Below are 27,914 nucleotides of genomic sequence, written 5' to 3' on the forward strand. Positions count from 1 at the left end.
GAAGATTTTCGGTTTCCGCTGCCAATATGACGGGGTCCAAGATTGATGGCACTGCCATTGCAAAGGATATTCGTGAGAAGTTGAAGGGGGAGATTGCTGAACTGCAGGCGAAGAATCCTAGGTTTAAACCTAATTTGGTTATTTATCAAGGTATGCTTTTTTGGGGCTAGCTACAGTCGCATAGTGCTAACTGCTATTTGTATAGTTGGAGATAGATCTGATTCTAGTACGTTGGAGATACTTCGCGGAATTGTTTAGGAGGCTATTACTAACTCTGCGCTTACAGGCACATATGTGCGCATGAAATTGAAAGCTGCTGAAGAAGTATGTGCTGTATACCTTTCCCGCGGAAAACATAACCAAACTAACCGCTTCATAGGCAAACATCCTCTGCAGCATCATCAAGTTCCCTGAAACCATTACAGAAGCAGAACTCCTTTTCGAGATTGAGAAGTCCAACAATGACGCTGAGGTCCACGGTATACTGGTCCAGCTTCCGCTACCAAATCACATCTCCGAACATGCCATCACATCAGCAGTCTCTGATGATAAGGATGTCGATGGCTTCGGCACCATGAGCATTGGCGCTCTTGCCAAGCGAGGTGGCCAGCCATTGTTCGTCCCTTGCACACCTCAGGGTGTCATGGAACTTCTCCGAGTGAGCGGGGTCAATCCTGCCGGTAAAGAGGCCGTGGTTGTCGGTCGTAGTGATATCGTCGGTAGCCCCGTCAGCTACTTGCTCAAGAACGCGGATGCGACTGTGACAGTGTGCCATTCCAAGACGAAGAACCTAGGCGAGATTCTCAAGAGAGCGGACATGGTTGTCGCTGCTATCGGACAACCTGAGTTCATCAAGGGCGATCAGCTCAAACCCGGCGTTGTGGTCATCGATGTCGGCACCAACTATATTCCTGATGATACGAAGAAGTCTGGCCAGAGGCTCGTAGGTGACGTCCACTTCGAGTCTGCCGTTGAGGTCGCCTCTCAGATCACCCCTGTCCCTGGTGGTGTTGGACCTATGACTGTCGCCATGCTGTTGAAGAACGTTGTTAGCTCTGCCAAAGCATACTTTGATAAGCAACGAGACCGACACATCACTCCTCTTCCTATCAAGCTGCTCAACCCAGTCCCTTCAGATATCGCCATTTCGCGCGCTCAGAAACCCAAGGCTATCACTAAGATTGCTGCCGAAGTCGGCATTGCTGCTCATGAGCTTGAGCCATATGGTCACACAAAGGCAAAGGTCAGCTTCTCTGTTCTTGACCGCCTGTCTCACCGTCGCGACGGTCGTTATGTCCTTGTTACTGGTATCACCCCAACTCCTCTTGGCGAAGGAAAGTCCACTACTACCATGGGTCTTACCCAAGCCCTCGGAGCGCATTTGAACAGAATTGTCTTTGCCAACGTCCGACAGCCCAGTCAGGGTCCCACTTTTGGTATCAAGGGAGGTGCTGCTGGTGGTGGTTACAGTCAGGTTATTCCTATGGACGAGTTCAACCTCCATTTGACCGGAGATATCCATGCCATTACTGCAGCAAACAACTTGTTGGCAGCCGCTATCGATACCCGCATGTTCCATGAAGCCACCCAGAAGGATGCAGCTCTCTATAAACGATTGGTGCCTACTAAGAAGGGAAAGCGTGAATTCCAGCCTATCATGTTCCGTCGCTTGAAGAAACTGGGCATCACCAAGACCGACCCTAACGAGTTGACTGAAGACGAGATTCACCGCTTCGCTCGTCTCGATATTGACCCCGACACCATCACATGGCGCCGCGTGCTCGATGTTAATGATCGCCATCTTCGTGGAGTTACCATCGGTCAAGCCCCTACTGAGAAGGGTCTCTCGCGACAGACTGGTTTCGATATTTCAGTTGCTAGTGAATGTATGGCTATTCTTGCGCTCTGCAACGATTTGGCAGATATGCGTGAACGTCTCGGACGTATGGTTGTCGCGACATCAAAGAACGGTGACCCCGTTACATGTGACGATCTCGGTGTTGGAGGTGCTTTGACCGCTCTCATGAAAGACGCTATCAAGCCCAACATGATGCAGAGTTTGGAAGGTACCCCAGTTTTTGTCCACGCAGGACCTTTCGCAAACATCAGTATCGGCGCCAACTCCGTTGTGGCTGACAAACTCGCTTTGAAGCTTGCCGGTACCGAACCCGACGAGGACCACGACGCAAAGACCGGTTTCGTTGTCACCGAAGCCGGTTTCGATTTCACAATGGGTGGTGAACGATTCTTCAACATTAAGTGCCGATCGTCAGGCCTTGTTCCCGATGTCGTGGTGGTGGTTGCTACAGTCCGAGCTCTCAAGGTTCACGGCGGTGGTCCAGAAATCTCTCCTGGCGCTCCTTTACCTGAAGTTTACCGTACCGAGAATGTCGACATCCTTCGCAAGGGATGTGTCAACCTCCGCAAACACATACAAAACGCACGCCAATACGGTATACCCGTCGTGGTCGCCGTCAATAAATTCGAAACCGACACCGATGCCGAAATCGCGGTCATCCGTGAAGAAGCCATTGCAGCCGGTGCCGAAGACGCCGTACCTGCCAACCACTGGGCTGAAGGTGGTGCTGGCGCCGTCGATCTGGCCAAGAGCGTCATCACAGCCAGTTCTCAGCCCAAGGATTTCAAGCTTTTGTACAGCCTCGAGGGATCTGTGCAAGAACGCATTGACCAGATTGCCAAGGTCATGTATGGCGCTGATAAGGTTGAGTTTAGTGAACTTGCTCAGAAGAAGGTTGATACATATACCAGACAAGGGTTTGGTAACTTGCCGATTTGTATAGCCAAGACGCAGTACTCGTTGAGTCATGATCCTTCATTGAAGGGAGCGCCTACTGGATTCACTGTTCCGATCCGTGATGTCAGACTTTCGGCCGGTGCTGGTTATTTGTAAGTTTCTCTTCCGATCAAATACTGTAGATATAACTAACGTTGTCAAGGTACGCGCTCGCTGCTGATATTCAAACCATCCCCGGTCTCCCCACGGCACCTGGCTACCTCAACGTTGACGTTGACCCTGTCACCGGCGAGATTGACGGTCTTTTCTAAATCACTTTTTCATTTTCTTTTCGATTCTGTTATTTATGATATCCGTTGAGATATGATGTTACAAAATATCTTCATCACGTTGCATATAACATGTTTCAACACAATGCATGGATCTGGAAGTTGGGGTAGGGGTTTCTTGTGTATAGGTTAGTGGTTAGTGGTTAGTGGTTTGTATGGTTTATTTAATTCAGTCAATGATTCATATTGTATACTTTCTGAATTTTAGCTTGGAACCCGGGGGCATTGCATAAGACAAGCTTCTACCTAGGTAGTCCATAAAATACAGTAGGATCTGGCTATAACTAACGAACAGGGGGCCTCTCAGGGCCCAAGTCAATATATCGAGAACATTGAAATCAAAGAGTCTGATTTAGGGTTGGAGAGTAACTCCAATATATTGATCACTTTTTAACGTTAAAAAATCGGATGCTCTTCAGCTCCATATTAAAGTCATCCAAATCTGATATTAGTGGAAATATTGATGGAGCGGCCTTCCTTTCGTTATAGGATTCTACTGTACCTAGTTAGACTATACGTACTACATTTTCTTTGCTGGCTTGGGGTTTCCTTTCTTAGCTGCCGCCGCTTTTGTGAGGGCGCTCGCAGTCAGGCTCACTGAGTGCTCACTGAGTGGACACTGAGAGTGTGGCTGTGGACAAGTCACTCTGCAAATTCGAGTAGTGATATATCGAGATATCCTTCTGTTTCGATTGAAGAACTATTATCACGGTGCCCAGAAGATACTCATAAGGTATCCATATACCTTTTATACTAATTACCTCTACACGCAGCCCCTAGTTGGGTTATAGAGCTCCCGAACCTTAGCATTTGCTAACAGAAAATGGTTGGATTGAGGTCCTATTTTCAAATCGAGATTTCTGGTGAAGTTTCTACAATGGCCCGATCCGAATCTTTCAAGCTGTATCGAATTTCTAAGCGAAAGGATATCTAAGGGGTGAGATTCAAGCGTTAGTCCTTACTGAAGGAATATATAACGGTTTATTCAATATTTGTTCGGGTCCCTTCCCCCATACGGACTTTCGGTGGTATTCTGCTAACAAGGGTGCCACAAGGACATTGGTGTAATATCTCAGACAAAAGAGAGAAGTAATTATGTCAACTAACTTAGAGTGATCAGTGTACAATATGTACTCTTATACCCCTAATGGTATGGTACCAAGCCAGATTTCATAATTATCCTTTGCTATGCATAATCTTGAGTCCATTCGACGTGAATACAAAACATGATGGAAGGAAAACAGGAGTACCTAGTGTATGATCGCTGATTGGTGTTGATATATGTATACCTAGGTACTGTCAGAATAATACTAACTTATTTGCTCGACCGAGAATTGCTTCTTGAACAGGACTCTAATATTCTTTAGGGATGGATGAGCTGCGAAGCTTATACTGAACATATGCCGCGATATCGAGATCCACTAGTCTTTCTTCTAGTCGGATTTGTGGGATAGAAAGGATCTCAAAGACGTCTCCAAGCGGACTATTGGGCGCGAGGTCACCAAAACCTTGATATTCTCTGGGCGCCACCGGCCTAGATCAACCAAGCCCCTTAAGAAAGTCATCATCCCCTGGATCCATCTCGTCCAAAGCATCTGTCACACAATATGCCTTTGGCAACCCACGTAAAGCCATCCTAAGATCCCTCCACAGAGCGGTCGGTTACAAATTATCAAGAGCCCGATTTTCTTCAACATATCTATGAAGTTTAGCTTGTAGTGGGGTGCTGTAGCTATAGTAATCGATTATCACCAGAGTGCCACTGCTGATAGACTTGGGTTGATGTGAGCTAAGTACCAGTCCTGAGTACATGCGAGGTGCGATGCCTAGAGTATTCGCTTCTTTCAAAGCCGTATGGAGTTGGGTTGAAGCCATTTCGTGGTTTTGGCAAGTTCTTCTGCCGATAGGGGGAGTATGTTATCAGAGTTGAAATCCCGGGCGTCTCCTGCACGAACCAGGGCAGTGTCGCCGTCGGAGTCTGATTGAGACATGATTGCATAAACTTACCTCTCCTGGCTTACGTCTCTTGGGCGAGCAAAGAGGGAGGGTGTCTAGATAAAAGAAATTGGGAGTGAAAGATCAGACATGGCTGAGGCAAGGCAGGCCGCGCGCCAGCAGGGTCAGAACGCATCCAGCTAAGTGGTACCAATATCCGCTGATTGGGACAGACCATTATTCCACACTACCATCCATACGCACCACCATGCCCATCCGAGCAATCATTTTCGACCTCCTCACGGCCCTCCTAGACAGCTGGACTCTATGGGACAAGGCAGCAAACAACGACTCCGCGCAAGGCTACAAATGGAGAAGAAGATATCTCGAGCTCACCTTTGGGTGCGGTGCATATCGGTCTTACGAAGATCTCGTCCGAGCAGCAGCTAGCGACGTTGGTCTTTCAGAGACAGCGCCGAATTTCTTGCTTGAGAAGTGGGATGATTTACAGCCGTGGCCAGAAGTCAAGGAAACTCTCGATAGACTAAAAGCAAAGGGATATGCGTTGGGCGTAGTGTCGAATTGTTCGGTTGAGCTAGGCCGTCGCGCATTACAGAGATGTGAGACGAGCCCCAAGACATTCGATGCATTCATCACTGCTGAGGAAGTCGGATTCTATAAACCTCATCCAGATACATACCGCTCTATTCTTTCGGCTCTGAATGTGAGGCCGGGTGAAGCCATTTTTGTCGCTGGCAGCAGCGGGGATGTCGTTGGGGCGGCGGCTGTTGGGATGCAGGTTGTCTGGCACAATCGGATTGGATTGCCAGCTTTACCTGGTTCTGCGCCGTTGGTTGAAGCGCGATCTTTGGATGTTGCTCTGAAAGCGCTGGAGTAGATGGGAGGACGAGCAGCGGCGGTTGCGGAAATCCGATATTCGGATTAAAGTTGTTTCTCCATCTCATGGCTATATTCGTACAAAGAGGATAAAGAATAACTCATAAGGAGTTCTCTACTCTGTTCAGCGTCTACTATAGTATATTTTGTCAATATCAAACAGTAACTACTCTAACAGTTGCCCGCGGAGGAAGAGGACAACTCCGGTCGACACCTCAGGCCCACCATACGCTCCGGCTTCGGCAGAAAGTTCCCCACGGGAGCTCGAGACTTCGAATCTTTTTGAAAATCTGCAAAGGCCTCTGACGTCTGAGGATAAATAAAATAGGCCGCTGTCTGTTGTCCAGTGTGCACGTTTCATCAATTTGAGTGCTATTGCAACACATCCGGTCGTCCGGTGCAGCACTTGAAGTGGTTATTCTCCAGTACGTCACTGTCCTTCTCTTCTGTTACATTGTTGCAACCCCATTTTTCACTACGTCGCAAGAGCTGTCAATTAGGCTGTATATGCTTGACAGTCATTTGCCTGTCAGTATTTATTAAGCTGAGTGCACTGCTTTGGTGGTGTTTGAAAGTGAAAGAGGGGAAATGATCCAAGCTCCAACATGAAGTAACCGAACAACTCCCTCGGTTGCGGCTCGACTTCTACATTTCACTTACCTCTTCCTATTCTCCAGTATCAGAGACCACAAAATATCCATCAGCCCAGCAGCGATATCCGGCATCGCCCGTCGGGTAATACGTTTCATCTGTCTTTCAGTATGCAGCTTCGGAATACCTCCGCCGTGGCCCTTCGCGGCGTGCAGCAGCACATCTCCGTATCTTCATCGTGTACTTCTCGTCGATCCATTCTTTCTTCTTCTTTTTCTTCATTTTCTTCTGCCTACTACTCGACTTCCGTATCGCGAGCTACCAGACCAGCCGCCGTTACCAATCTTCGTTCTCGTGCCCTTGCTGCCAATTCCTCGGCTCAACGATTGTTGTTCTCCACTCCGGCGCATATCCATATCCGCACCATGGCTTCGCAGGTGTCGAAGATCAAGGTCAAAAATCCTGTTGTCGAACTGGACGGAGATGAGGTAGGTTTATACTCTTGAGTTTTTCATGTGGCACAACCAAAGGTTATATTTGTAGACAAGACAGCATCGGGTTGACGCGGGGCTGGTTGGATTGGATTCCGACCCCTCTCTAGCAGCTGCCAATCAATCTATATCCCGATGCTGTCCATGTCCTCCGACATTGATGTATATCATATGCAAAGGCGACCGGTGGCTTGATACTGACTCATATGATAGATGACCAGAATTATCTGGCAGGATATTAAGGACAAGGTATGTTTGCTCACCAGCTGTATATGGTTGGGTATTTACTGACGTCGTATAATAGTTCATTTTTCCGTAAGTCTATACACCCATGCCATGAGGCGATGCTGATTGTGTAGATATCTTGACATTGATTTGAAATACTACGACTTGGTATGTTCTCGTCCAATGACCAATGTCCACACACACACACACTAACAATATCTAGGGTCTTGAATATCGTGACCAGACCGATGATCAGGTTACTATCGATGCCGCCGAGGCTATCAAAAAGTATGGAGTTGGCGTCAAATGCGCCACCATCACTCCTGATGAAGCTCGTGTCAAGGAATTTAACTTGAAGAAGAGTATGCCTACTGCTCTTTCATATGTGATCAGGACTGACTTGTATAGTGTGGCTATCTCCTAACGGTACCATCCGAAACATCTTGTAAGGATATTCACCTGTCTGCATCGGTTTGTTGGCCCGTCTAACTCTGTAGGAATGGCACCGTCTTCCGTGAACCCATTGTCATCCCCAACATCCCCCGTCTCGTCCCCGGCTGGAAACAACCCATTATCATCGGCCGTCACGCCTTTGGTGACCAATACCGCGCCAAAGACCAAATCATCCCCGGCGAGGGAACCCTCGAGATTGTCTTCACCCCCAAGAACGGCGGCGAACCAGAACGTATTCAAGTATACGACTTCAAGGGTCCCGGTGTTGCGCAAACCCAATACAACACCGACGAGTCGATCATTGGGTTCGCTCATTCTAGCTTCAAGATGGCTCTCCTCAAGGGACTGCCCTTGTATATGAGCACCAAGAACACCATCCTTAAGAAATACGACGGACGATTCAAGGATATTTTCCAGGAGATTTATGACAAGGATTACAAGAAGGAGTTTGAGGCCAAGGGTCTCTGGTACGAGCATCGTCTTATTGATGATATGGTTGCTCAGATGATTAAGAGTGAGGGCGGATTCGTCATTGCCATGAAGAGTACGCCTTCTGCCCGCTCCCCCTCCCCCCGGTCTAATGCATACTAAACGAAACAGACTACGACGGAGACGTCCAATCCGATATTGTCGCCCAAGGTTTCGGTTCTTTGGGTCTAATGACCTCCACCCTCGCCACCCCCGACGGCAGCGCCTTCGAATCCGAAGCCGCCCACGGCACCGTCACCCGACACTATCGCGAACACCAAAAGGGTCGCGAAACATCCACTAACCCCATCGCATCCATCTTCGCCTGGACTCGCGGATTGATTCAACGCGGTAAACTCGACGATACTCCTGCGGTAGTCGCATTCGCCGAAGCATTGGAGCAGGCTTGTATTGATACTGTGAATGAAGATGAGATTATGACCAAGGATTTGGCATTAGCGAGAGGACGCAAGGATCGGGAGGCGTGGGTTACGACGAGGGAGTATTTGGAGGCTGTTGAGAAGAGGCTCAGAGGTTTTTTGGAGAAGGCTAGACTTTAGACTTTTAGTCCCTAGAGGTATTTTAGTCAGGTGCAATGCACGAATTGAAATCTATATACTTGAAATCTATATACAAGTAAGTAACCCTCTAAAACGCCCGCGTGTATGCAGTCTATATTCCATCATGTCACCATACATCATAGCATACATAACCAATCCAATCCAAATAGGGGTATAAAATAAAAATAAAAGAAAAAGGAAATAAATCAATCCAATAAATCCAACCACTCCCCCGCCCCAACCCGTCTCTCAGGCTCCCTCGCAACCCCCTTCTCAACAACCCTACGCACCAATCCATGCCTCCCACCCAATCGCGACGCATTACTTCCGCTAGACACATAATCCAGCGCCCTCCAACCCTCACGCGACATTGCGAGTCGTTGCATTTCGCTTGTTCCCGGGTAGACGAGTACGTCACCCGTTGCGGCGGCAAGGAGGGTTAGAGCGAGTGCGAAGATGTCTGAGGAGGGGGTGGAGAGGGTTGTGGGTGATTTTATGGCGGAGAGGGTTAGGAGTTCGGGGGCGGCGAAGGGGGGTGTTAATGCTGCGCTTGCGCCGGCGGCTCCTGGATCTTCTGTTATTGCTTCTGCCGTTGTATTGGTAGGAGAGGAAGGAGAGGACATAAGATGCGCAGATGAGAAATCCGCGTATAGAGCGTCGTACTCCATCTCATTCCCCTCAGAACTGTGGCTCGGTCTGAGTAAGATGTTATGCGGTTTTATATCCCCATGCACAACTCCAACACTTCCATGTAACCAATCCAACCCTTTAATAAGTCGCTTCGCCAAATCGGACCAGTGAGGCGTCACAGGCTCAAACATGGTCTTGGTCGAGAATGATTTCCGTGCTGAGTCGGCGCATGATTCGATGTGTGCTGATAATGAGAGGGGGCATGCTTCCAGGACGAGAGAATGGGATGATGGGATATACCCATAAAACGGGACCGCAACATCTTCACCAACAGTGTCCTTCATGATTCGACTTAGGATATATGCCTCCCTCTTGAGGACTGCATGCGCATCACGACGTAGAGGAGTTTTAACAGCCATAATCCGCGAGGAAGACGTTGACTTAGTCACTGGTGATGACGGTGGCGTCACCATCACCGGCTTCGCGGCGACAGTAGTAGACAGTGTCGCTTTGTAGACTGTGCTCCATACCCCGCGGCCGAATTCGATGTATTTCCCATTACTGTCGCGTGCGATATCCAAATCATATGGGAACTCGATAATTGCGCTCCCATGGCTATTGAGGGTAGGCGATTCAATGTCCGAGTCTGTTATCGGGGTGTCTGGTGGAGTGCTGAGGGTTTTGCGCCGGGGGGTATTTTGGAGGGTATCCACGGCCAAGGGGCTAGTAAAATGGCTTGTTGCCATTGATTCGTATAGTCGCGAGTATCAATAAAATATATATATAATTATATCTGATATGGTAAATCAAATATAAGATCAAAAGGTCAAAAGATCAGATCAAATTGGAGTAGACGATATGGTCCTGACGGGCATATCAAGTGGCGATAGTGGCGCGATTGACTTCATGCGGCAAATAATGACAACTATTCCATATTCTTTCTTCGATCCAGGGACGAGCAGATATATAATGAAGTCAAGAATAAAGAGAAAAGAGAAAAGAGAAAAAAGAAACAAGAAAAAAAGCCGAGATGAAAGAAAATGACGGGGTAGCGGGCCCTATACATAGTTTAATTACACCCTCTATCAAAGGCACGATAGGCGAGGCAGTCAGCAATTAGTCACTGGAGCCTAATAATGCGACCGTTGCAGTTTGGTGCTGCGTTCCATAGTTCAAGGTTATATATAGACTTGGTTTTCTGACTTCTCGGCGTGTTCTTTCGTATCAAAGATTTGGGGCTGCCGCTACAACCGCTGCATCATTTTGCAGATCTCACAGATCGTCGGACGGAATTTGATACACCTCTCTTACACCAATACATACTTCATGATCTATCTAGTGGTTGTCAGGGCGTAAATAGATCATGATGGTAATGTGCCGCTCTAGTTGGTTGGCGTTGAGTTTTCCGTTGAGTTTTCCGGAGTAAATTGCATTTATCCCGACTGATCGGAGTATTGCTAGTTTGCTAGAGTTGCTCGGGATAGAGTCTTCTATTTGATTGTCCTGAAATACCCGATAAAGCTTCAAGAAGAATATTCTTCCTCGCATTTGAGCTCTTTGTAGTCATGGGACGTTGATAGGTTAGGCCCGTTAGGGTTGGAGCCTTCTAGCAATCCATGGATGTTGTAACTTAACTAGGTGATTGTGATAAGCAACTTTAAGTTATTGTACGAAATCTGGCAGAGCTTAATACAGTAAAACCGGTTTATAACGAAATAAAGAAAAATGTTATGTTTCAATATTCCGCAATTGCAACACTACGCTATAGCCAGGTTTTCCTGTACTAGTTCTTAGCAGATGAACACATATCTTGGCTTTGACCTGTGCTTCCAACTGAGGGTTGTGTTGCTGGGATTTACATGAATTAGGGCTACAGACAATATGAGGTTTCTGACCAATCAGAACGCTCTATATGAATATTATACGAGACTCATGGGTTATGCTCAAGAATATTAGTTTTCATATTCATGGTAACTGTCTACCTAGGTACAGACAGTGCACGGGATACTCTTGGACAATAGTATGTACTCAATCAAGAGAAAACTGATCAAAAAAGTCAATCACAATATCATTAGCCTCAATCGGCTGCGGGCCCATTCCTGCTGCCACCATATCAAAGTTGATTGTTTTTGACGGCCAGTCATGTCCTATTAACAATTTCAGAACGTGTTGACTCTTCCTTCGAAAGGGGAATAACATACCGTTTTCATCGACTTTCCAGTGCTGCAGTGTCCCGTTTTGCCCGCCACAGATCCAGGACGTGTGATGGACGTTGCCGTTGTCACTGTCGACAGTGGAATTGAATGTACATCCGTTCCGCTGCTGCCAGTATTCAAACCTAAGCCCTCTGTCAGTACTATCATCCTATATCCATAACCGTGAAATGAAGGTATACCAAGTCGGAATAGCAGGCAAAGGCCCTCCTTCACCCTCACCCCCTTCATAATAAACAGTCCTATCACTGCCCCCATGAATCTCGAGAATGGGCAACGGTGACCTCGCAGGCGAACAATCCGTGCCGTTAACATCTGTATAAAACGATCCCGCAACAGGCGCAAAAGCAGCAAAGTGAGCACCAACTTCAGCGCTACATGCAATCGTGCCCACGAAGCCAGCCCCATTCGATAATCCAGTTGCATACATACGGTTTGTGTCGATGCTGTATTTGGATTTGATGTCGGAGAGTAGGTCGGTTACAAATTGGAGATCTTCGGATACGGAGACGTTGGCGTATGTTGGACCGGCCCAGTAGCCGTTAACGCCGTCGGGGTAGAAGAAGTATCTCTATAAAGAGTTTACTAACGTATCCATTTGATTTTCAAGGCAGATAGCTCACGTCAGAAGAATATGGCGTCGGCACTACCGGCAAGGATAATCGCACATCAGCTTCCATCGCAAAGCCGTCGATATTGTAGCCGATTCCGCTACTTCCATGAAATGCGATGATGGCTGGGTATGTTTGCCCTTCTTTGAAATCATCCGGTTCATGGACCCAGTAGGTTCGATCGCGACCACTGCTCCTTACGGTCTCGAGGTCGGCGAGAGCCGGTGCCAGGAGCAGGCTGACCGTGAAAATGAGTGCGAACATTTTGACAGAGAAATTTCAGCATTACCTTCATGCTCGATGTTGTAGACCCAAAAGGGACATCGGTCCCTTTAATATTTCCGCATGCAGGAAAGGGTGACATTGAAGCTAGGATGATCTGCTCCATTTTAACGGCGTAGTATTTTGGTAACCAGTGCTCATAACCTAGTTGGAAGCTCTCTGGTCAAGCTGACAAGGCCCGGCTAAACAAGGATATGATGATCCGAAATGCCCCTGAACCTCCGAGAAGATCAAGTCCAATCACTTGTAGTCACATTGTGATACCATAGGGATGGCTAACGGCATGTGGGCTGGTAACGTGCCCCCATGGTTTCATTCACTAAGCCCGTTATGGGGGCTTGGCCTAGGGGCTTGTCCCCGCCGGCTCCGGGTGATCTCTTATCGCCTGGAGACTTTTTGTACTCCGTACGGACCACAAAGTGCTCAACAAGTTTCAATAAAGAGTGATCGTTAAGGATGCGGTTAGCATTGGATTAAAAAGATATACCATATCGGAACTATACCACGACTGATGAGAACAGTCCGACCAAATACTCCTCAGTGGTAATATCGCGATATGATCGTCCTAGATCAGGATGACCTTACTGTTCGCGGCCTCTTTGCAGATATATCTATTGTTCCTCCCATCCAATGTTCTATAGCTTCAAGGCTAAGCATTACTGGGACCGGATTACCTGTTATGCTCACTGATCTTGCGAGACAACAAGGACATCGTCAGAGCTCACCACATCGGACCGTGTCTCTATCGCTGCAGCCACCCTTGCTGCCGCGGCATTCATCGTATCTTTTTTGTACCTTATTTTACAGTATGTGGGCTCCGCTGGTGCCAGAAATAGATGCAACTGGCCGGTAATACTCCACGCAGCGAAGCGAGTTCGACGCCGCTGGTCATTCATAAGCTGGAACCTCAAAGTTTATTATCTGGAATTAGACTTCACTTTTGCAAATATCCACACGGCGGCAGTGCACAGTCGTCTGTGCCATAACAAAGAGTTGGAAACAAAAGAGCGTGCCACCTAATTCAAATAAAACCTCAGAAACTCTCTCAGAACTCCATGAGTCTGCTATCAAGGAATGAGACAGTATCCGACTCGAGAGAGGCGAAGGTCATCCGGCATACAGAAGATCCAGAAGAGATTTCAAGGCAATGCGAGATACTCGCAGCGCTATTGAAAGTTCGTGCATTGTTCCTTATTGCTCTGTTTATTTTGAGCCTGGATTCGTCAGACGTTTATCTTTCGGGACCCAGCAAGGTTCAAATGCCCTTGATCTGAGATGCGGAAGTCACAGCCAGCTGAGCCGCTTTCTTTAAGAGAAGACCGGTGGACTGTGATCTTCAGTTCCACAGACTAGGAAACACTCAATAAAAGGAACAGCTGCGGAAGGATATTGTCCGTGAGGAACATCAACTGCGGATGATAATACGAGAGAAATCTCCGACTGCTTTGAGGGACATGGGTTTGCGAGACTAAACAAAGGAGGTGTATTTGGCTCAATATCTCTGGGATTATGCGTGTGCGTATTTCTAAGAGATTCATATCATCAATTCCAACTATGGCGAGCTAGACGTAGACCGTAATAGTAGTGCCATTGTATCCTCCATCGAATTATCTGTCTAAACTCTCTTTCTCCCAGCTGTTTACTCTTACCTAGGTAGAACATCATTTCATCTGGCAATAATCGCCTCTACGAACTTTTTACTAGTATTTGAGATCACATAGTATGTAAACTTTTTGTTCTAGGCCCAAGGTTGGTTAGTGATACTGCAGCTAAATATATAGCGTGCCTATCTCCAAGGTTCTTATATCTAAGATAATCTGAGGGCTCCATAGGTATCTCTCACCCGACTATCTCTATACCTAGGTCTAAGTGTGAACAAAAGTTCACCCGAAAATCATTCAAAGTCTACATACTCTCAGAATGGATATCAATACACTCTCAGCACTATCATAGTATTCCATCGTCTCCAATTTCACGACCACAACTTCAAATCGTCTGCGTTGATTTCGAGATAGATACAAACTGTACAGTGAATGCTGAACCGAACACGCCGATACATACACAATAACACTTTTTTTGTGTTTTGGATTAATATCCGATCAATCAGCTTCAGCCGAACCAGGTCCAACCGGCAATTTGTGACAGTACAAAGTTTGCGCATTACAATATGACAAGAGACCTTCAGTACCTAACTCTCCACCTAATCCACTCTCTTTCCACCCTGATAGAAATCCACTGGGGAGTGGTGCTGGATGACTGTTGATAGTTACCATGCCCGCCTGGATTTGCTCTCCAATAGCGACTGCATGGTCCATATCGCCTGACCAGAGACTGGCTCCCAGTCCCGTTTTGATATCGTTTACGCGGTTGATAACTTCTTGCTCGTCTTTCCATGGGAAGAGAGATATAATAGGACCTACATCGTCAGTTGTTGTCTATCTATATATATATTTCTTTTTGTGAAGTTGGGATGGTTGACACACCAAAAGCTTCCTCCATCATAACCGGAGAGTCATGAGGAGGAGTGTCAATAATCGCCGGCTGAATCACAAAATGATTATCTTCATCAAACTCTGCATTACCAAATGCAAAATTGAGACCTTTCTGTTTCGATTCTTCAACGATTTGTTTGACGTGTCGGTATCGTATCTCATTCTGAATCGGTCCAAGGATGTTTCCGGCCCCTGGTAGGGAAGGGCTTGCTTTCCAAAGTTTCACCACGTCGATCATGTGCTGCATGAATTCTTGGTATATGTCTTCGTGTATGTAAATGCGTCTAGTCGCGAGACAAGATTGGCCAGAGTTCAAGAAAGCGCCAACCGATACTTGAGGAGCTACCACGGAGACATCTATATCCGGACAGATGATGCAGGCGTTATTCCCACTTAGTCCTAGAGTCACCCGCTTCAAAGTCTTGCTAGCAGCAGCCATGACTTTCTTTCCCGTGGCAGTTGAGCCGGTAAAAGCGATTTTCTGTATATCAGGATGCTCAACCAGTTTCGGGCCTAACGTCTCATCACCGCTCAACGCTTGAATAACCCCTGGTGGGAATATCGATTTGATGTAATCGACAAATTTCAAGGTGCTATACGGCGTAAAGGGGGAGGGTTTTACAATCACAGTATTGCCGGTAATCAATCCTGCTCCGATTTTGGCTACTGCTAGCAGCAATGGGTGAATCGATGGGCAGATGGCTGCAACAACGCCCATGGGGACATATTTCACTGTCAGTCGGAGTTCGTAGTCGTCTGAAACTACCCTTGTCTCCAGTTCGGGATGTGAAGCTTGTTTGTTAGCATCATCGACAGATCAGGGATATATGAGACTTACAGTAAAAGGACAGAAATCTGGCTGAATGATCGACCTCCATCTTGGCAAATTGCAGCTTCAACATATCAGTACGATATACGTCAACAATATGTTCCAAGGTTGTTGTGAGCTCACAGGCTTTCCCGCTTCTTGCATAATCAAACTCGCCATCCCGTCCCTAATATCCATCAACGCCTCCTTAGCTCTATCGATATACGTGGCTCTTTCCTTCCAAGGAGTTCTTGACCAGTTCTCAAATGCCGTTTTGGCTGCACCAACAGCAGTATTGATGTCATCATCCGTTGCCACTGGGACATCCCATAACGGACGACGAGTTGAAGGATTAATTGCCTGTGTTTTTCGACCGTTCAAAGACGCTTTGCCGTTGATTGTGTTGGCAAAGATAGTGAAGTTATTTGATGACTCTGTGAGCTCTGGAGGACTGGATACAACCTCGGCAGTTGCCATAGAGCTGGGGCTGGACGCTTCCTTCATGTTGCTTTGGCGATGGGATGCAACGAATTGACAGGTGATATATTCAGTCATATAGGACTTGAAGACAGCCTTAACTTGATATCAATCATAACAGCGAGATAATTGAAAGGATGATTCTGGAGCATTTTGACATCTCGATGATTGAAGTACATGACGATTGCCGGGCTGTGATTGGCTGGTTGCTAGTGGAACGTGGGGTACATATCAGACTAACCGGTCTGAGTAACTACCTTGTGAAGCTCTTTTCTTAAGTCTATCTGGACATCTCTCAGATTGATGATTGTCTATTCTTGCTAGAATTCACAGAGACGCTGTGTTGGGCAGGAATGGCAGACACCATGACTTGCACGGCATTGACATCAGTATCGAAGATGAAGAGATGAATGATATATTTCGAAAGACTCGGATTATCGTCGAAGAAATGGACGACATCCAGATCAGACGACTTCTTTCCTCGGTCTCAACATTTTATAGGACGAAGGAAAGGAAAGAAGAACAGACAGAATGAGATACAAGCTGATCCAACAGGAAACCGCTCCATGTGTCCAACGCTCCTTCCTTGTTCTCGCTGCCCTACATGATCTTACGTTCTTCCAAGATAACTCCATCTCATCAACATCTTCATCACTCGTTACCATCAGCATCAACATACAGATACGCTCTTTACAATGCACGCTCCTTACCACTTGATACTTTATGTCTATCCTTGAATCCATGCAACGCATGCACCAGCCACATACAGCAGACTGACTATGTCCACATTCACCCCAAACGCAGTCCAATCAAACACACGAGACCCCCGTCCACTGCTCCGTCCATTATTCCACGTCCTCCGTCCCAACAACCTATGCGTACCCCTAATCCCCGCCGACGAACTACCCAGCTGGCTCGAGGTCGTGAGCACCTACACCATAGACGTCAACCACTCATTTTTAGCCAGCTACACCCCTCACCCTCGCCTGGGAGAATACGATATTATCTGCAGATACTGTGAGACTGCTACACAGCATATTCACGACTGGAATCCCTGGTCAGCTAACGGCCTGGAGGAGCAGAGTAGAATTGCTTTGAGGACCCGTGGGTATGCGCCAACAGCGCATAATCAGTATTTTCAGACGTTTCCGCCGGTGCCGGAGGTTACGCCGCCGCAAATGGAGTTATGGCCTGTACAGTCCATGAGGAGGTTGTTACCTGCGTTTTCGACGCTGATGCTGCCGGCGTCGCAGTCGTCGCAGACGCCAGTATTGCATCAACAGATACCACTGCAACAATTCCAACCGCAGCTCTTTTTACAGCAGTATGGCAAACCGTATCAACTTTACTCACACCACTATCAGCAGCCAAATCAACAGCAGGCTGTGCAACAGGATCGAGGAAGATCAGAGCAACAAGCACAGACGAGCAGGCAAGGAGATCCGGCTTCCGAGCGACAGCATAGATTAAACGCTTCTGCGGAACCGTTCAGACCACCATCGGAGTTAAGCCCACCGAACTCGGTCGCTTATCCGACGTCCTTATTGGAACATTGGTTAGTTGAGTCATCTAATGCTTGGGTTGGGTAATGGTATTCTTTCGAATTCATGGGTGAGCCATGAGGATATCTCATGCCGTTCAGGGGTAGCTCGTTCAGGCGAGTTTTTCGGGACTGACTTTGGAATTTGGTATCTTCATTTATACGAAGTAGCGTTAGTCCTGTTGCATTGGTTATATGATACAGTATGATATTATACATGTCGATTAGTCCAGTGTCTGCATTGAACTTATGCGTTTTCCTCTGCATGCAGTCTTCCCAAGTCTCATATGCAACAACTCCAATCAATGCATCTGTTGACAAAAAGTAGAAGAACGCCGGAAATCGTGACCACAGCGTTATACACATGTTAAGGGTAATTATAAATCAAGATCACTTATCATCAGAAACCCAAGAGCGCAGTGCAAATAATGTGGCCGAACCACCCAGACTGCGATTAACCTGTAAAAATGACCTTGCGTTCGGCGTGTTGAAATAGGCTCTCAACAAGCCTAGAATAGCGCTTAGAGGGAGACATTGGAGAGTGATTTGGTCGGGCATGTATTTGAATTCGTCGTAGAAGGAAGCAGGTATCGATGTAGTAGAGGTAGTTGGTGTCAGGTCCTTCTCAGAGGTAGCAGTAACGTCTTTGTTGATAGAAGTCGCACGAAGTTGCTTTGGTATGCAATCGAATAATTCAGGGACAATCTTGATAACCTCTGCAGGAGGTTGTCCGGGGAACAGTTTCTCGAGCATATCGGCGACTGTCTCTCTGGCACGGATGCCGAATGTGCCGACAACTGAGAGCGCCATTTCCACCGCTTCATCGTGCCTGTCATGGGCGCTATTGATCGCAAACCTTTCAAATAATTCTTCTTTCGATTCTGGTTCGATATATATAATCGAACAGCCACTTCCCTTTGGAGTTACCTCTTTAGGGTGTATGTACAGTGGTTCGTATGGACGATGGTCCCAGAGTAACCGAGAGTTTTTGATATCCCCCGATGCTCCTAGCGCTATACGATAGTCGTTTATCAGATTTGGCAGTTTTCTACTGACGTGAAAGAGAGCTTCGGAGCTTGTCTCAGTGAATTGCTTTCTCAGGCTGACCAAGTGCGAATTTTGCCGTTCAAGCTCGACTGACCCTGTTGTCGGATCCAGTTTTGCTTTGGCGAGTCTCTCTTCAAGAGAAGCGATTTCGATTTGCTGTTTAGCCAGATCCACCGCAGCATCGGCTGCTTTGGCTAGATGTACGACTGACGCGCGGGCCCTTGTATAGTCACTCTTGATTTTCGACGCTTGTTTATCTTTGGGATACTTCTTGATAGCTTCTTGATACAGCCGCGCTTCTCCGAGTTCTAGTGAGCGAGCCTTTGAGGTGACAAATGTTTCTTCGCAGGAGCGAATCTGAAGCTCAAGCTTGGCCAAATCTCCGGCAAGGTGCATAATTTGAGCCCGTACTCTGAAATACTGCCGAGCAGAATTCAGAGATTTGTGCTTCTTTGGGTTTCTTTTGACGACATCCTTAAATCGCTTTGCTTCTTCAGGCTCGGCTGCATTCAACTTGGCTTGGATGAGAGTACTGATTAACGCAATCTCAAGTTTTCGTTTCGCTAATTCTTTTGCAAGATGCACAACTCGAGCACGCGCCCTCGCACGTTCTAACTCGCCTTCTATCGCTCCTCCATGTTCCTGATAGTACTTCTGGATAATATCCTCGTAGAGCTTCTTCTTCTCTAAAAATTCTTTGAATGGCTCTCCTACGAAAAGGGGATACTTTGCAGTATACGGTTCTGCCCTCGGTCCTGCCGGGATCTCTGTATATGACCTTGAAGGGTGCCGTCTGCGTGTCTTGGGTATGACGATCTGACTTTCCGCCATTCGCTGAGCAACCAAGTCGGCGCTTTTACCAACAAGCTCATATCCGCGTGGGATGATATGCTCGGTATTGTCGGTCTCGGCAACAACGAAGGATTGACGTGAGTATGCCTCATTCAGTATAGCCACTTTCCTCCTATTGCGAACCGAGCGTGGGAGGATCATGTCAGCTTCCTCTGGGGGTAGAATCATGAGAGTCCGAACAGTCCAGTCGCTGAAACGGCCACGATTCAAAAGAGTGTGTCCGACAAGAGCAGCCCATATTCGCGAAGCATTTTTAAACGCCCTGTCGGTCAAGTTGGCAATGACGAGCAGATCTTTTTGTACACCTGGAGGCACCTCTGCCGGAACGTACGTGTCCAGCAGCTCCATCCAGCCAATTCCATGGAACGAGCCATAATGTACTTTCTCCTTGTGTATTTGGATTCCGTCCTTCTTCTCACTGAATTCTTGGAGATATTTATGATAAACTCGGGATGTGCGAGGCTCGACGAGGACGTGCCGAAAAGGCTGCACGAGATCGTGAACTTTCGACGATAAGACTGGGCGTCCAGGGTACAGATCAAGAATCACGGATGGTTTATTGACAGCTAACACGTTTGATAGTTGCTGAACAATGTCATCTTTAAGCAAACCTGGTTAACAAACGTCCTTGGTGAGAGTCGATCATGGACTTACTACAAAGTTGTTCGTTGACGATATCGACCTTGGAAGTGTTGCCGGGCGCTGACCCCTTTTTCTTACCTCCTGGCGATTTACTCAGAGTTGATTGTATTATTCGAGTTGTAGAGAAAAGTCGAGAGCATATCGTAGTCATGACCGCGGGGGTATAGGCCCTACTGCGCGCCTCCATTTGAGGGCGTAGGAATCCATTGCGACAACAACGATTCATGGATTGGACGTAAAGAAGCTTAATTTGACATTGAGTAAGTTACACGACTCCGAATACTCAGCAGAATGTTGCTCAATATCGGATCCGACAACTCACGTCGTATCAAAAGAAGCTATTGTTGGCCGGATTCTTCGCATCTGCGCCGAAAGAAAAAGCAACAAGGGTTGGGCGACCAATGGCTGCTTTGGATCTAATCTGATCATCTTGGGTCGCCGCTTGCAGTTCGGTGATGTCTTTAAAGTAACAGAATTCCTGAACTCAGAGCGTGTATTAAAACAAATGAGTATATTCTATACTTTTCTGAGTATCCAGGAAGAAGTTAGTGTACCTTGTTGACGAGTGACGCAGTCGGACTTATCAACCTGGAGACGCCCCCCACCTGCCGCCGTATGACATTTATGCTGCCTGTCCGACACGCCGCTCCAACAACTTCGCGCTTCAACAACTTGTACACCACTCTCAATCCCAGATCTCTCTATGCACAAATTTCCCCTCAGTGCTATTGATTATTCCAAAGATAAAAGCCAGCAACCGTGGTAGATGTATGATACATTCAGTTGACGACATGGCCTCTAATCGGGTCTCTTCAGCGCCGCATAACGTCGAACAAATCACCCGTCTAGCTCAAGATTACGAATACAATCCTGCAATACCGTTGAAATTATGGTTGAGGACGGCAAATTCTCTGGTCAAGGAGGTTTGTCTCGGTTGTCCAATCTTACGCAAATGTGATTCTAGGCACTAACGACGAGTTCGTTGCTAGGCTGAAATATACGAGCGCGAGGGCCACGATGAGCAGGCGTATTTATTACTCTTCCGACATGCGCAACTGGTACTTGTCAACCTAGTCAACCATCCAGATGCGGAACTCGAAAGCAACCGTCAAGGCCTCCTCGCCGCGGAAAAGCAGGTTCGAATCAACATCAAGAAGCTCGAAAGCTTAAAACCCCTGATCAACAAACGCTACGAACGATATCAGCAGCTATTACAAAATCGCGAGTCCCGGAGAACCCAGTCTTCGCAATCACGGCATGAACCTCCCACTTCTCGTTATCAAAGCTTTTCCAACCCGGCGCTGTCTGGTACAGCGCAACCGCTGGAGGCAGGAGAGAATAGAGAGCTTGCAGTGCAGATCGCTCACAGAGAGATAAATCGTCGGGAAAATATTAAACGAGCCAGGGCAAGCGGTATAAGTCAAGATGAAGAACGCACTCGAAGGACTGGGGGTATGTGGGGAGACTGGGAGCAAGCCCTAGGTGAACAAAAGCCTAGTCATCCTGCAGATGATCTCAGCCGGCGCATTCAGGAAGTTCGGTTACGGATGGAAGAGCCTAGGTACAGCCAGTCTCGTCAGAATACGGAAGAGGAGACGTCTTCGACGTACAAATATCCCACTGTACCCAAACATAAGCCATACGATGGACGATCACATGGCGTACCCAAGCCAGCGTACGGTCAACTAGAGCCACAGGAAGCTCCCATGCCACCCCCGAAGGAATTCAGAGAGAACACATATTCCATCGAAGAGCTACCTCCGCGTCCGAGCAAGTTTCTGTCCACTGGTCCACCTTTACCATCAAAAGAATCAACGAAACCACCGGCTGATCCATCAGACCTCAACCCATCAACATTTACATTTAAACCGTCAGCGTATCTTGAAAACGGGACTCCTTTGCGGACGGTCTTTCTACCCCCTAATCTCCGCCAGGAGTTCCTTAGACTAGCTGATTCTAATACTCGGCGAAACCTGGAAACGTGTGGCATCCTGTGCGGAACATTAATCTCCAACGCTCTATTCATATCCAAACTACTCATACCCGAGCAAGAATCGACATCGGATACTTGCGAAACGGTCAATGAATCAGCCATCTTTGACTACTGTGACTCTGAAGATCTCATGGTACTCGGCTGGATCCATACACATCCAACTCAAACATGCTTCATGAGCTCTCGGGATCTTCATACGCATTGCGGTTATCAAGCAATGTTACCTGAGAGCATAGCAATAGTCTGTGCCCCGACAAAGGATCCTGACTGGGGAGTTTTCCGTCTTACCGATCCGCCAGGCCTGAAATCTGTTCTTGGCTGCACACAAAAGGGACTATTCCATCCTCATGCAGAGACGAACCTATACACGGACGCGCTTCGACCTGGCCATGTATTTGAAGCTAAAGGGTTGGAGTTTGAGACAGTCGATCTTCGTCCAGGGATATAGAAAGTGCTTACACGGCTGGCTATTGATGATGGAGTGCATATATATGTAGATCACGAAGTAATGTTAGATATACCCAATTTACAACATCCATTTGAACCTTGAAGACAAATCATCTTCGTTGCCTAACTATCTAACAGCGATCCCAATTCGACTAACAACATAGACATTACGTTTATATTTAAGTCGATTCACACATTCTTTCCCTTCTTCCTCCTCTTCTTCTTCTTCTTTCTCCTCAGCATGCATAGTACTAGAACTTAAGAAGTGAGGTTACACTCTGTTCTTTTATTTAATAGGGCGACGATGAATTCTTATTCAGATATTTGATGTTTGAAGGTGGATCCGGATGTCGCGCCTGGAGCATATACGAACGCTTGAGATGAACTGAGTCCTATCCTATCTGCCTTGCTCGTTGAGTTTTACTCCCTTTCAGTGTGCTTGCATGTTGGCTATAATTATCTGTTGATTATCATTTGTTTAGAAGATTATAAGTAATTGTGTTAGTAGATCGAAGGGAACAATCTCCATATCAACTGATTGTGGACTGACTGTGGGGTAAACCCTGTTAAACTACATAGTGAAGTTTATCTTCCAGCCAAGTTTGCAACCTTGAAGCATTTCAACCATACAAACAATGCACCAAACACAGACAGAATCAACTTCTCAGCATCATTGAAAGATCAATAATCGATATCGCACATGTCCGCTACCAGCTCTCGATCAGTATCACGGTCTGGAACTCCCCTCGGTACCAGACCGCATTCAATAACAACAGCTGCAACATCATCATCGTCGCTATCAGAACCACGTTTAAACAATAACAACAGCAATAGCAATTACTTCTCCTACCCCGTGAGCCGGGTAGTATCCGGCCTATATCGACGATTTACCGAACCACCACAGAAAACGAGCGGCAATAACAATCACAATGCAAACAACAACACCATGAATCCCACCTCATCCTCACTCTACACACCACAACGAACCGCATCACCCTTCCAACCACCCCCTCTCACACCTTTAACCCTCAAATCCTCCTCCACAACAACCAGCAGCCTCCACCCTCCCATCCTTTCGCGCGCATTAGCAGAAGAAATCCGCCTCCTCATCCCGCCCCGCCTCCAACTAATCGATACCTGGCACCTAGCCTACTCCCTCGAGCGCGACGGCGCATCCTTGGGTACACTATACGAGCACTGCAAACATGTCGCAGAACACAATCCGCGAGCGGGCTATGTATTAGTTGTGCGCGACACGGTCGATGGTGGAGCGGTATTTGGCGCTTATTTAACTGATGCGCCGCACCCGGCGTCACATTTTTATGGGACGGGGGAATGCTTTTTGTGGAGGGCTAGTGTTTTGGGAGATGGGCAGGGGATTTGGAATGATTTATACAACAACCCTAAGGACAATGATAATAGGAATGAGAATGGGCAAGGATATGATGAGATTGGAGGTCAGACAATGACAGACGAACAACTTCGTCGCGCCGGATTTCCTCCTCCGCCGAGCGCGGATACCACGAATGCTGTTCGAAGCACGACTTTGAGAGCGAGTACACCTACCTCTACCTCACAACAAAAGACTACCACCTCCAACAACATCAACAACAGCAACAGCAATAATCTCCTCCCCTTACCCCAGACCAAAGCAAACATTAGCAGTGGAACAAGTACCCCAGAAAGAATACGATTCAAAGCCTTCCCTTATAGCGGTATAAATGATTATATGATGTTTTGCGAAACGGGGTTTTTGAGTGTTGGTGGAGGGTGAGTCCATTCCTCCCCTAAATCCTAAAAAAAAATTGTGATAGATCTAACCAATGACTTTTTGTAGGGACGGCCATTACGGTTTATGGATAGACGATTCAGTCGAAAAGGGCGTTAGTGATTCATGTCCCACGTTCGGGAATGAGCCTCTGTCCGATGACGGGACGAAATTCGATATTTTGGGGGTGGAGATTTGGTATATTGGTACATAAAATAACCAGTTGTTTAGGCTCTGTTTAGTTTGATAGATACCTACCTAGTTACACGGGCTTGATTGCAATTGATGTTGATATATCGGTGTTCATTATTGCTACCTAACTACTTGTGTGGTTGACTACCGCAATAGAAATGAAGGAAGGAATTACTCATACAGTGCACGGGAGAAAGTAAGTTGATAGAGCAGCAATATCATTGAACTGCGCATGAAGAATCATATCAAGGGTATGAGCATAAACATAAGTGATATCCGAGTATAAAATCAAAGTGTAGAAGTAAAGGGAAACGCCATTTCCACAAAAACAGAAAACCGTTCAACCATTGCATTGAGAGAGAAAGAAGAAGAAGAAGAAGATTTAATAAGGAGAGTTCACAATATCATTCCGACCCAAACGGTGAGCGGCACTCCTTCGCACCGGAGTCATGGGTAAAGGACCTGCAATACTCTCGCGAGTAGGCTTCTTGAAGCTCTTCTTTTGTACCATGTTGACCTCATTTGGAAGGGCAACGATGACATTCTTATCCGAGCCGAAGCGGAAATTGTCTGCCATGACGTTCTCTCCATATCGCTTGATGGTGTATGGATCCTTTCTACCGGCGAGAACCTTCTTCAAGTTCCAGGTGATAATGAACGGACCGGTTGCAGTAATAATTGAAGTCTCTTCACTGTCGACACCAGTATTGAAACGAGCAGGTGTAAATGCCAGAGGCTGCTTGGTCTCGTGCTGGAATTGAGCGACATGAGCTGGCTGCAGACCCAGACGCCGGGGTTGGGGTTTGGAGTCCTTGGCAAAGGACTTTTCGAATCCGAGCTTGCCTTCATTCTTACCATCCTTTTGCATGGCGTCGATCAAAAGCAAGTATGTCCTGCAGGTAGCCAAAACCCATCGACCATCGGCAGAAACATCAAGACCGATAATAGCTTCACCCAAGGCTGGAATATGAGTCTTGGCGTTGATACCAAGACGATCAAACAGACGGACATCACCCTTGTTAGAGGCCACAGCGATATAACCTTTCTCTGTTGTTGCGGCAGCAGAGAAATCATTCTTGCTTGCGTATTGCTTCAAGTTAGCATCAACCAGCTTGTTGCCAGATTGACGTGGATCGACACGGAAAAGAGCATTGTTGGAGACACCCAAAAATGGTTGTGCCGCGGTCATTTGAGAGAATTTCTGTTCTGGAGCAAATGTCGTGACACCAATGTCATCGTGAACCTTCCACTCATCAACAACTTTGCCGTATTCAAGATCCATACGATACAGAGCATTAGGATTGGATCCATCTTGCAAAATCATGTTCGAATCTTCGGCGTGAAGCATGACTTTCTTAGGGCTGAACAGTTTGCCCCCTGGCGTCTCCACTTTAGAAATGTTTGTTGAAAATTCAAGGTTGTTATTAGGAGTGTGCTTAAAGACACCAATCTTAGAGCCCCGAACGACAAACGACCGATCGTGCTTGTAGCCAACAGCAAGCTGAGAGTTGACGTTATCGTCTTTGAGTCCAGTGAGAACATCGTCTTCCTCCTCGTCGGTATCATAATGTTCACTCCGTTGACCCTCATCTTCCTCCTCCTCCTCCTCTTCTTCCTCCTCCACTTCTTCTTGTTCAGCTTCGTTATCGTCCATAGTAAGATCTTGAAAGGCGTCCAGAACATAATCACGGTCATCTTCTTTCTGTTTTTCCCATTTGATTTCGTTCAGTTGCTCCCACAATGCCTGCATGAGACCCTCTTGAAATCGCTCTTCTGTCGGCTGGTCCCTGAATCGCAGGAGCCAAGAGTATGCAGAACCATCTTCTGCGTAATGATTAAAGATAAAAGAAAGATACTCAAAATTGAACACGGGGTTGATGTCACCAACGACAGACTGCCCAAGCCATTCCTTGTCATTACCCGTGATTTGAAGCCAATACTGCCAGTTGCCAATCTCAGACACCGTCGCCACCACATCACTGTCTTGCAGAATAAAGGTACCCGACGCAAAATCGAACAGGTGCAGCTCAGCACGTTCTTTGGCAAGTATTTCTCTAGCTTCTGGCACGTTACCTGCAGGCGGCGCCGGGGTAGCCTGCCCGGGAGGCTTTATTGTGCCCTTCTTTGTTGCGTATTCCACGTCCTTCGCCATAGCCGCTGCAGAATCCGCTGCGCTTGGACCCTTTGGTGAATCAATCGGACTGGCCGAAGGGATAGGACTGTCTTCTTCGAACGAGAATTCTTGCAATTCCTCTTCCGTTGCTTGCTGGAAGCTTCGTCTATATTTCCTCTCGTACTGACACTGTACAGCCGCAGATTCAAAAGTCGCGACTTTATCGGGCGAAACCGAAGAGTCGCAGACAAATTCGTACAGATCACCGGGATCACCACTCAAATCCCTCCAAGCAAGAACCTTTTCGCCACCGTCACGTACAACTGAGCGGAAATGAAGTGCTTGGTCGAGCAAGAAGACCCGTTCGTCCTTATCTAGAGCATCAGTGGCTCCTTCTTCGTCTTCCTCTTCAGCAAGTTCTTCCTCTCCTTCCTCGTAAGCCCGTTGAACGACAAGCTGATATTGAAACTCCTGTCCTGTCCGACGAATGGTGGCCGCCGCGTCTTTGAAGATCAACTCGGAGTATCCCTTTGGCGACAGGGGTCGGACGAGGTAGAGCTGGCCTTGGGGAATATCAATAATGGCTTCTTTGGAAGTGTCTCCAAAGAGATATTTGCTCACTGTAATGATTAGACTGTTAGTTTTTTATCTTCGTGATGGAATTCGTATCATATCATTAGGGTGACAAGGGTGAAAGCTTACCGTTTCGGAGCATAAACATCTTGCTGGTGGCAACTTCCCTTCGTGTCTGCCTTAGCCAGCGCCAGGAATTAAGTGCACGGGATCCTGAGATAGAGATAAAAGCCTCTCAGGATTCTGCAATATATTGAAAGAGAAATATCCCTGTCAGGAAAGACTAAAGTGAGCAGATGGCAAAATTAGCTAGTTTGGTAAAGGACAAATTTATTTTCTGTCTGGCTGTTGTCCGGCAACCGTCAAAAGAACCCCGCTTCACTAAGAAAATCGAGTGACGCAAAAGACACGGTTTGCGCCACTCGATGTGGCCGTGCATCAAAACATGTGGCGCTGCAGTTAGCTGCCTCAGGCTGTTCTTTGTAACTCCGTATTAGAGCATAAATGTGCCAGCCAATCAAATGTGATAG

The 27,914-nt window shown here is 47.1% G+C and overlaps 11 protein-coding genes across 11 annotated transcripts, besides 4 other annotated features; 6 read left to right on the plus strand and 5 right to left on the minus strand.

The window, feature by feature from the left end:
* Positions 1 to 26: 26 nt before the first annotated feature.
* Positions 27 to 3,276, plus strand: TSTA_004230 (C1 tetrahydrofolate synthase, putative; the record flags this gene model as incomplete). The annotated part of the gene is made up of 5 exons (XM_002487983.1): positions 27 to 150; positions 206 to 226; positions 287 to 324; positions 380 to 2,907; positions 2,958 to 3,276. The coding sequence occupies 5 exons, from the start codon at positions 27 to 29 to the stop codon at positions 3,064 to 3,066; spliced, it is 2,820 nt and encodes a 939-aa protein (XP_002488028.1). The 3' UTR covers positions 3,067 to 3,276.
* Positions 3,277 to 5,169: 1,893 nt separating this feature from the next.
* TSTA_004240 (2-deoxyglucose-6-phosphate phosphatase, putative) lies at positions 5,170 to 5,917 on the plus strand (the record flags this gene model as incomplete). Its single annotated transcript, XM_002487984.1, has 2 exons — positions 5,170 to 5,203; positions 5,253 to 5,917. 2 exons carry the CDS (start codon positions 5,170 to 5,172, stop codon positions 5,915 to 5,917), a joined length of 699 nt encoding a protein of 232 aa, XP_002488029.1.
* A 1,015-nt stretch (positions 5,918 to 6,932) lies between these two features.
* TSTA_004250 (isocitrate dehydrogenase Idp1, putative) lies at positions 6,933 to 8,704 on the plus strand (the record flags this gene model as incomplete). Its single annotated transcript, XM_002487985.1, has 8 exons — positions 6,933 to 6,995; positions 7,212 to 7,247; positions 7,303 to 7,313; positions 7,358 to 7,391; positions 7,447 to 7,585; positions 7,632 to 7,668; positions 7,721 to 8,220; positions 8,277 to 8,704. The coding sequence occupies 8 exons, from the start codon at positions 6,933 to 6,935 to the stop codon at positions 8,702 to 8,704; spliced, it is 1,248 nt and encodes a 415-aa protein (XP_002488030.1).
* A 206-nt stretch (positions 8,705 to 8,910) lies between these two features.
* Positions 8,911 to 10,242, minus strand: TSTA_004260 (protein kinase domain-containing protein; the record flags this gene model as incomplete). Its single annotated transcript, XM_002487986.1, has 2 exons — positions 8,911 to 10,057; positions 10,190 to 10,242. The coding sequence occupies 2 exons, from the start codon at positions 10,240 to 10,242 to the stop codon at positions 8,911 to 8,913; spliced, it is 1,200 nt and encodes a 399-aa protein (XP_002488031.1).
* Positions 10,104 to 10,127: a sequence feature (AT_rich).
* A 69-nt stretch (positions 10,243 to 10,311) lies between the features above and the next one.
* Positions 10,312 to 10,375: a sequence feature (A-rich).
* Positions 10,376 to 11,286: 911 nt separating this feature from the next.
* On the minus strand, positions 11,287 to 12,557 carry TSTA_004270 (uncharacterized protein). The gene is made up of 4 exons (XM_002487987.1): positions 12,171 to 12,557; positions 11,730 to 12,118; positions 11,536 to 11,672; positions 11,287 to 11,481 (listed from the first exon to the last, which is right to left on the minus strand). The coding sequence occupies exons 1-4, from the start codon at positions 12,420 to 12,422 to the stop codon at positions 11,363 to 11,365; spliced, it is 897 nt and encodes a 298-aa protein (XP_002488032.1). The 5' UTR covers positions 12,423 to 12,557; the 3' UTR covers positions 11,287 to 11,362.
* A 1,816-nt stretch (positions 12,558 to 14,373) lies between these two features.
* On the minus strand, positions 14,374 to 16,356 carry TSTA_004280 (aldehyde dehydrogenase, putative). Its single transcript, XM_002487988.1, has 4 exons — positions 15,885 to 16,356; positions 15,771 to 15,825; positions 14,924 to 15,724; positions 14,374 to 14,856 (listed from the first exon to the last, which is right to left on the minus strand). The coding sequence occupies exons 1-4, from the start codon at positions 16,293 to 16,295 to the stop codon at positions 14,540 to 14,542; spliced, it is 1,584 nt and encodes a 527-aa protein (XP_002488033.1). The 5' UTR covers positions 16,296 to 16,356; the 3' UTR covers positions 14,374 to 14,539.
* A 640-nt stretch (positions 16,357 to 16,996) lies between these two features.
* Positions 16,997 to 17,682, plus strand: TSTA_004290 (uncharacterized protein; the record flags this gene model as incomplete). Its single annotated transcript, XM_002487989.1, has 2 exons — positions 16,997 to 17,321; positions 17,360 to 17,682. The coding sequence occupies 2 exons, from the start codon at positions 16,997 to 16,999 to the stop codon at positions 17,680 to 17,682; spliced, it is 648 nt and encodes a 215-aa protein (XP_002488034.1).
* A 48-nt stretch (positions 17,683 to 17,730) lies between these two features.
* Positions 17,731 to 20,642, minus strand: TSTA_004300 (uncharacterized protein). The gene is made up of 2 exons (XM_002487990.1): positions 20,311 to 20,642; positions 17,731 to 20,267 (listed from the first exon to the last, which is right to left on the minus strand). The coding sequence occupies exons 1-2, from the start codon at positions 20,522 to 20,524 to the stop codon at positions 18,148 to 18,150; spliced, it is 2,334 nt and encodes a 777-aa protein (XP_002488035.1). The 5' UTR covers positions 20,525 to 20,642; the 3' UTR covers positions 17,731 to 18,147.
* Positions 20,643 to 20,957: 315 nt separating this feature from the next.
* Positions 20,958 to 22,814, plus strand: TSTA_004310 (endosome-associated ubiquitin isopeptidase (AmsH), putative). The gene is made up of 2 exons (XM_002487991.1): positions 20,958 to 21,221; positions 21,288 to 22,814. Exons 1-2 carry the CDS (start codon positions 21,069 to 21,071, stop codon positions 22,737 to 22,739), a joined length of 1,605 nt encoding a protein of 534 aa, XP_002488036.1. The 5' UTR covers positions 20,958 to 21,068; the 3' UTR covers positions 22,740 to 22,814.
* A 120-nt stretch (positions 22,815 to 22,934) lies between these two features.
* Positions 22,935 to 22,969: a microsatellite.
* A 381-nt stretch (positions 22,970 to 23,350) lies between these two features.
* TSTA_004320 (oxidative stress response protein Oxr1, putative) lies at positions 23,351 to 26,288 on the plus strand. Its single transcript, XM_002487992.1, has 2 exons — positions 23,351 to 24,508; positions 24,576 to 26,288. The coding sequence occupies exons 1-2, from the start codon at positions 23,439 to 23,441 to the stop codon at positions 24,718 to 24,720; spliced, it is 1,215 nt and encodes a 404-aa protein (XP_002488037.1). The 5' UTR covers positions 23,351 to 23,438; the 3' UTR covers positions 24,721 to 26,288.
* Positions 24,575 to 27,581, minus strand: TSTA_004330 (uncharacterized protein). Its single transcript, XM_002487993.1, has 2 exons — positions 27,514 to 27,581; positions 24,575 to 27,431 (listed from the first exon to the last, which is right to left on the minus strand). Exons 1-2 carry the CDS (start codon positions 27,530 to 27,532, stop codon positions 25,081 to 25,083), a joined length of 2,370 nt encoding a protein of 789 aa, XP_002488038.1. The 5' UTR covers positions 27,533 to 27,581; the 3' UTR covers positions 24,575 to 25,080.
* Positions 26,283 to 26,320: a microsatellite.
* Positions 27,582 to 27,914: the final 333 nt, after the last annotated feature.

Source organism: Talaromyces stipitatus, genomic scaffold (genome assembly GCF_000003125.1).
Source record: "Talaromyces stipitatus ATCC 10500 scf_1105507295517 genomic scaffold, whole genome shotgun sequence".
NCBI classification, from domain to species: domain Eukaryota; kingdom Fungi; phylum Ascomycota; class Eurotiomycetes; order Eurotiales; family Trichocomaceae; genus Talaromyces; species Talaromyces stipitatus.

Coding starts and splice junctions, on each gene's coding strand:
- TSTA_004270 (XM_002487987.1), bottom strand. CDS start 12,422: ATGTTCGCACTCATTTTCACGGTCAGCCTGCTCCTGGCACCGGCTCTC. Junction 12,119..12,170: donor CGACGCCATATTCTTCTGAC/GTGAGCTATCTG, acceptor AACTCTTTATAG/AGATACTTCTTCTACCCCGA. Junction 11,673..11,729: donor TTGCCTGCTATTCCGACTTG/GTATACCTTCAT, acceptor CAGAGGGCTTAG/GTTTGAATACTGGCAGCAGC.
- TSTA_004310 (XM_002487991.1), top strand. CDS start 21,069: ATGATACATTCAGTTGACGACATGGCCTCTAATCGGGTCTCTTCAGCG. Junction 21,222..21,287: donor CAAATTCTCTGGTCAAGGAG/GTTTGTCTCGGT, acceptor GTTCGTTGCTAG/GCTGAAATATACGAGCGCGA.
- TSTA_004320 (XM_002487992.1), top strand. CDS start 23,439: ATGTCCGCTACCAGCTCTCGATCAGTATCACGGTCTGGAACTCCCCTC. Junction 24,509..24,575: donor TTTTTGAGTGTTGGTGGAGG/GTGAGTCCATTC, acceptor GACTTTTTGTAG/GGACGGCCATTACGGTTTAT.
- TSTA_004300 (XM_002487990.1), bottom strand. CDS start 20,524: ATGAATCGTTGTTGTCGCAATGGATTCCTACGCCCTCAAATGGAGGCG. Junction 20,268..20,310: donor CGTCAACGAACAACTTTGTA/GTAAGTCCATGA, acceptor TTTGTTAACCAG/GTTTGCTTAAAGATGACATT.
- TSTA_004280 (XM_002487988.1), bottom strand. CDS start 16,295: ATGACTGAATATATCACCTGTCAATTCGTTGCATCCCATCGCCAAAGC. Junction 15,826..15,884: donor TGCAAGAAGCGGGAAAGCCT/GTGAGCTCACAA, acceptor GATATGTTGAAG/CTGCAATTTGCCAAGATGGA. Junction 15,725..15,770: donor CAGATTTCTGTCCTTTTACT/GTAAGTCTCATA, acceptor CTAACAAACAAG/CTTCACATCCCGAACTGGAG.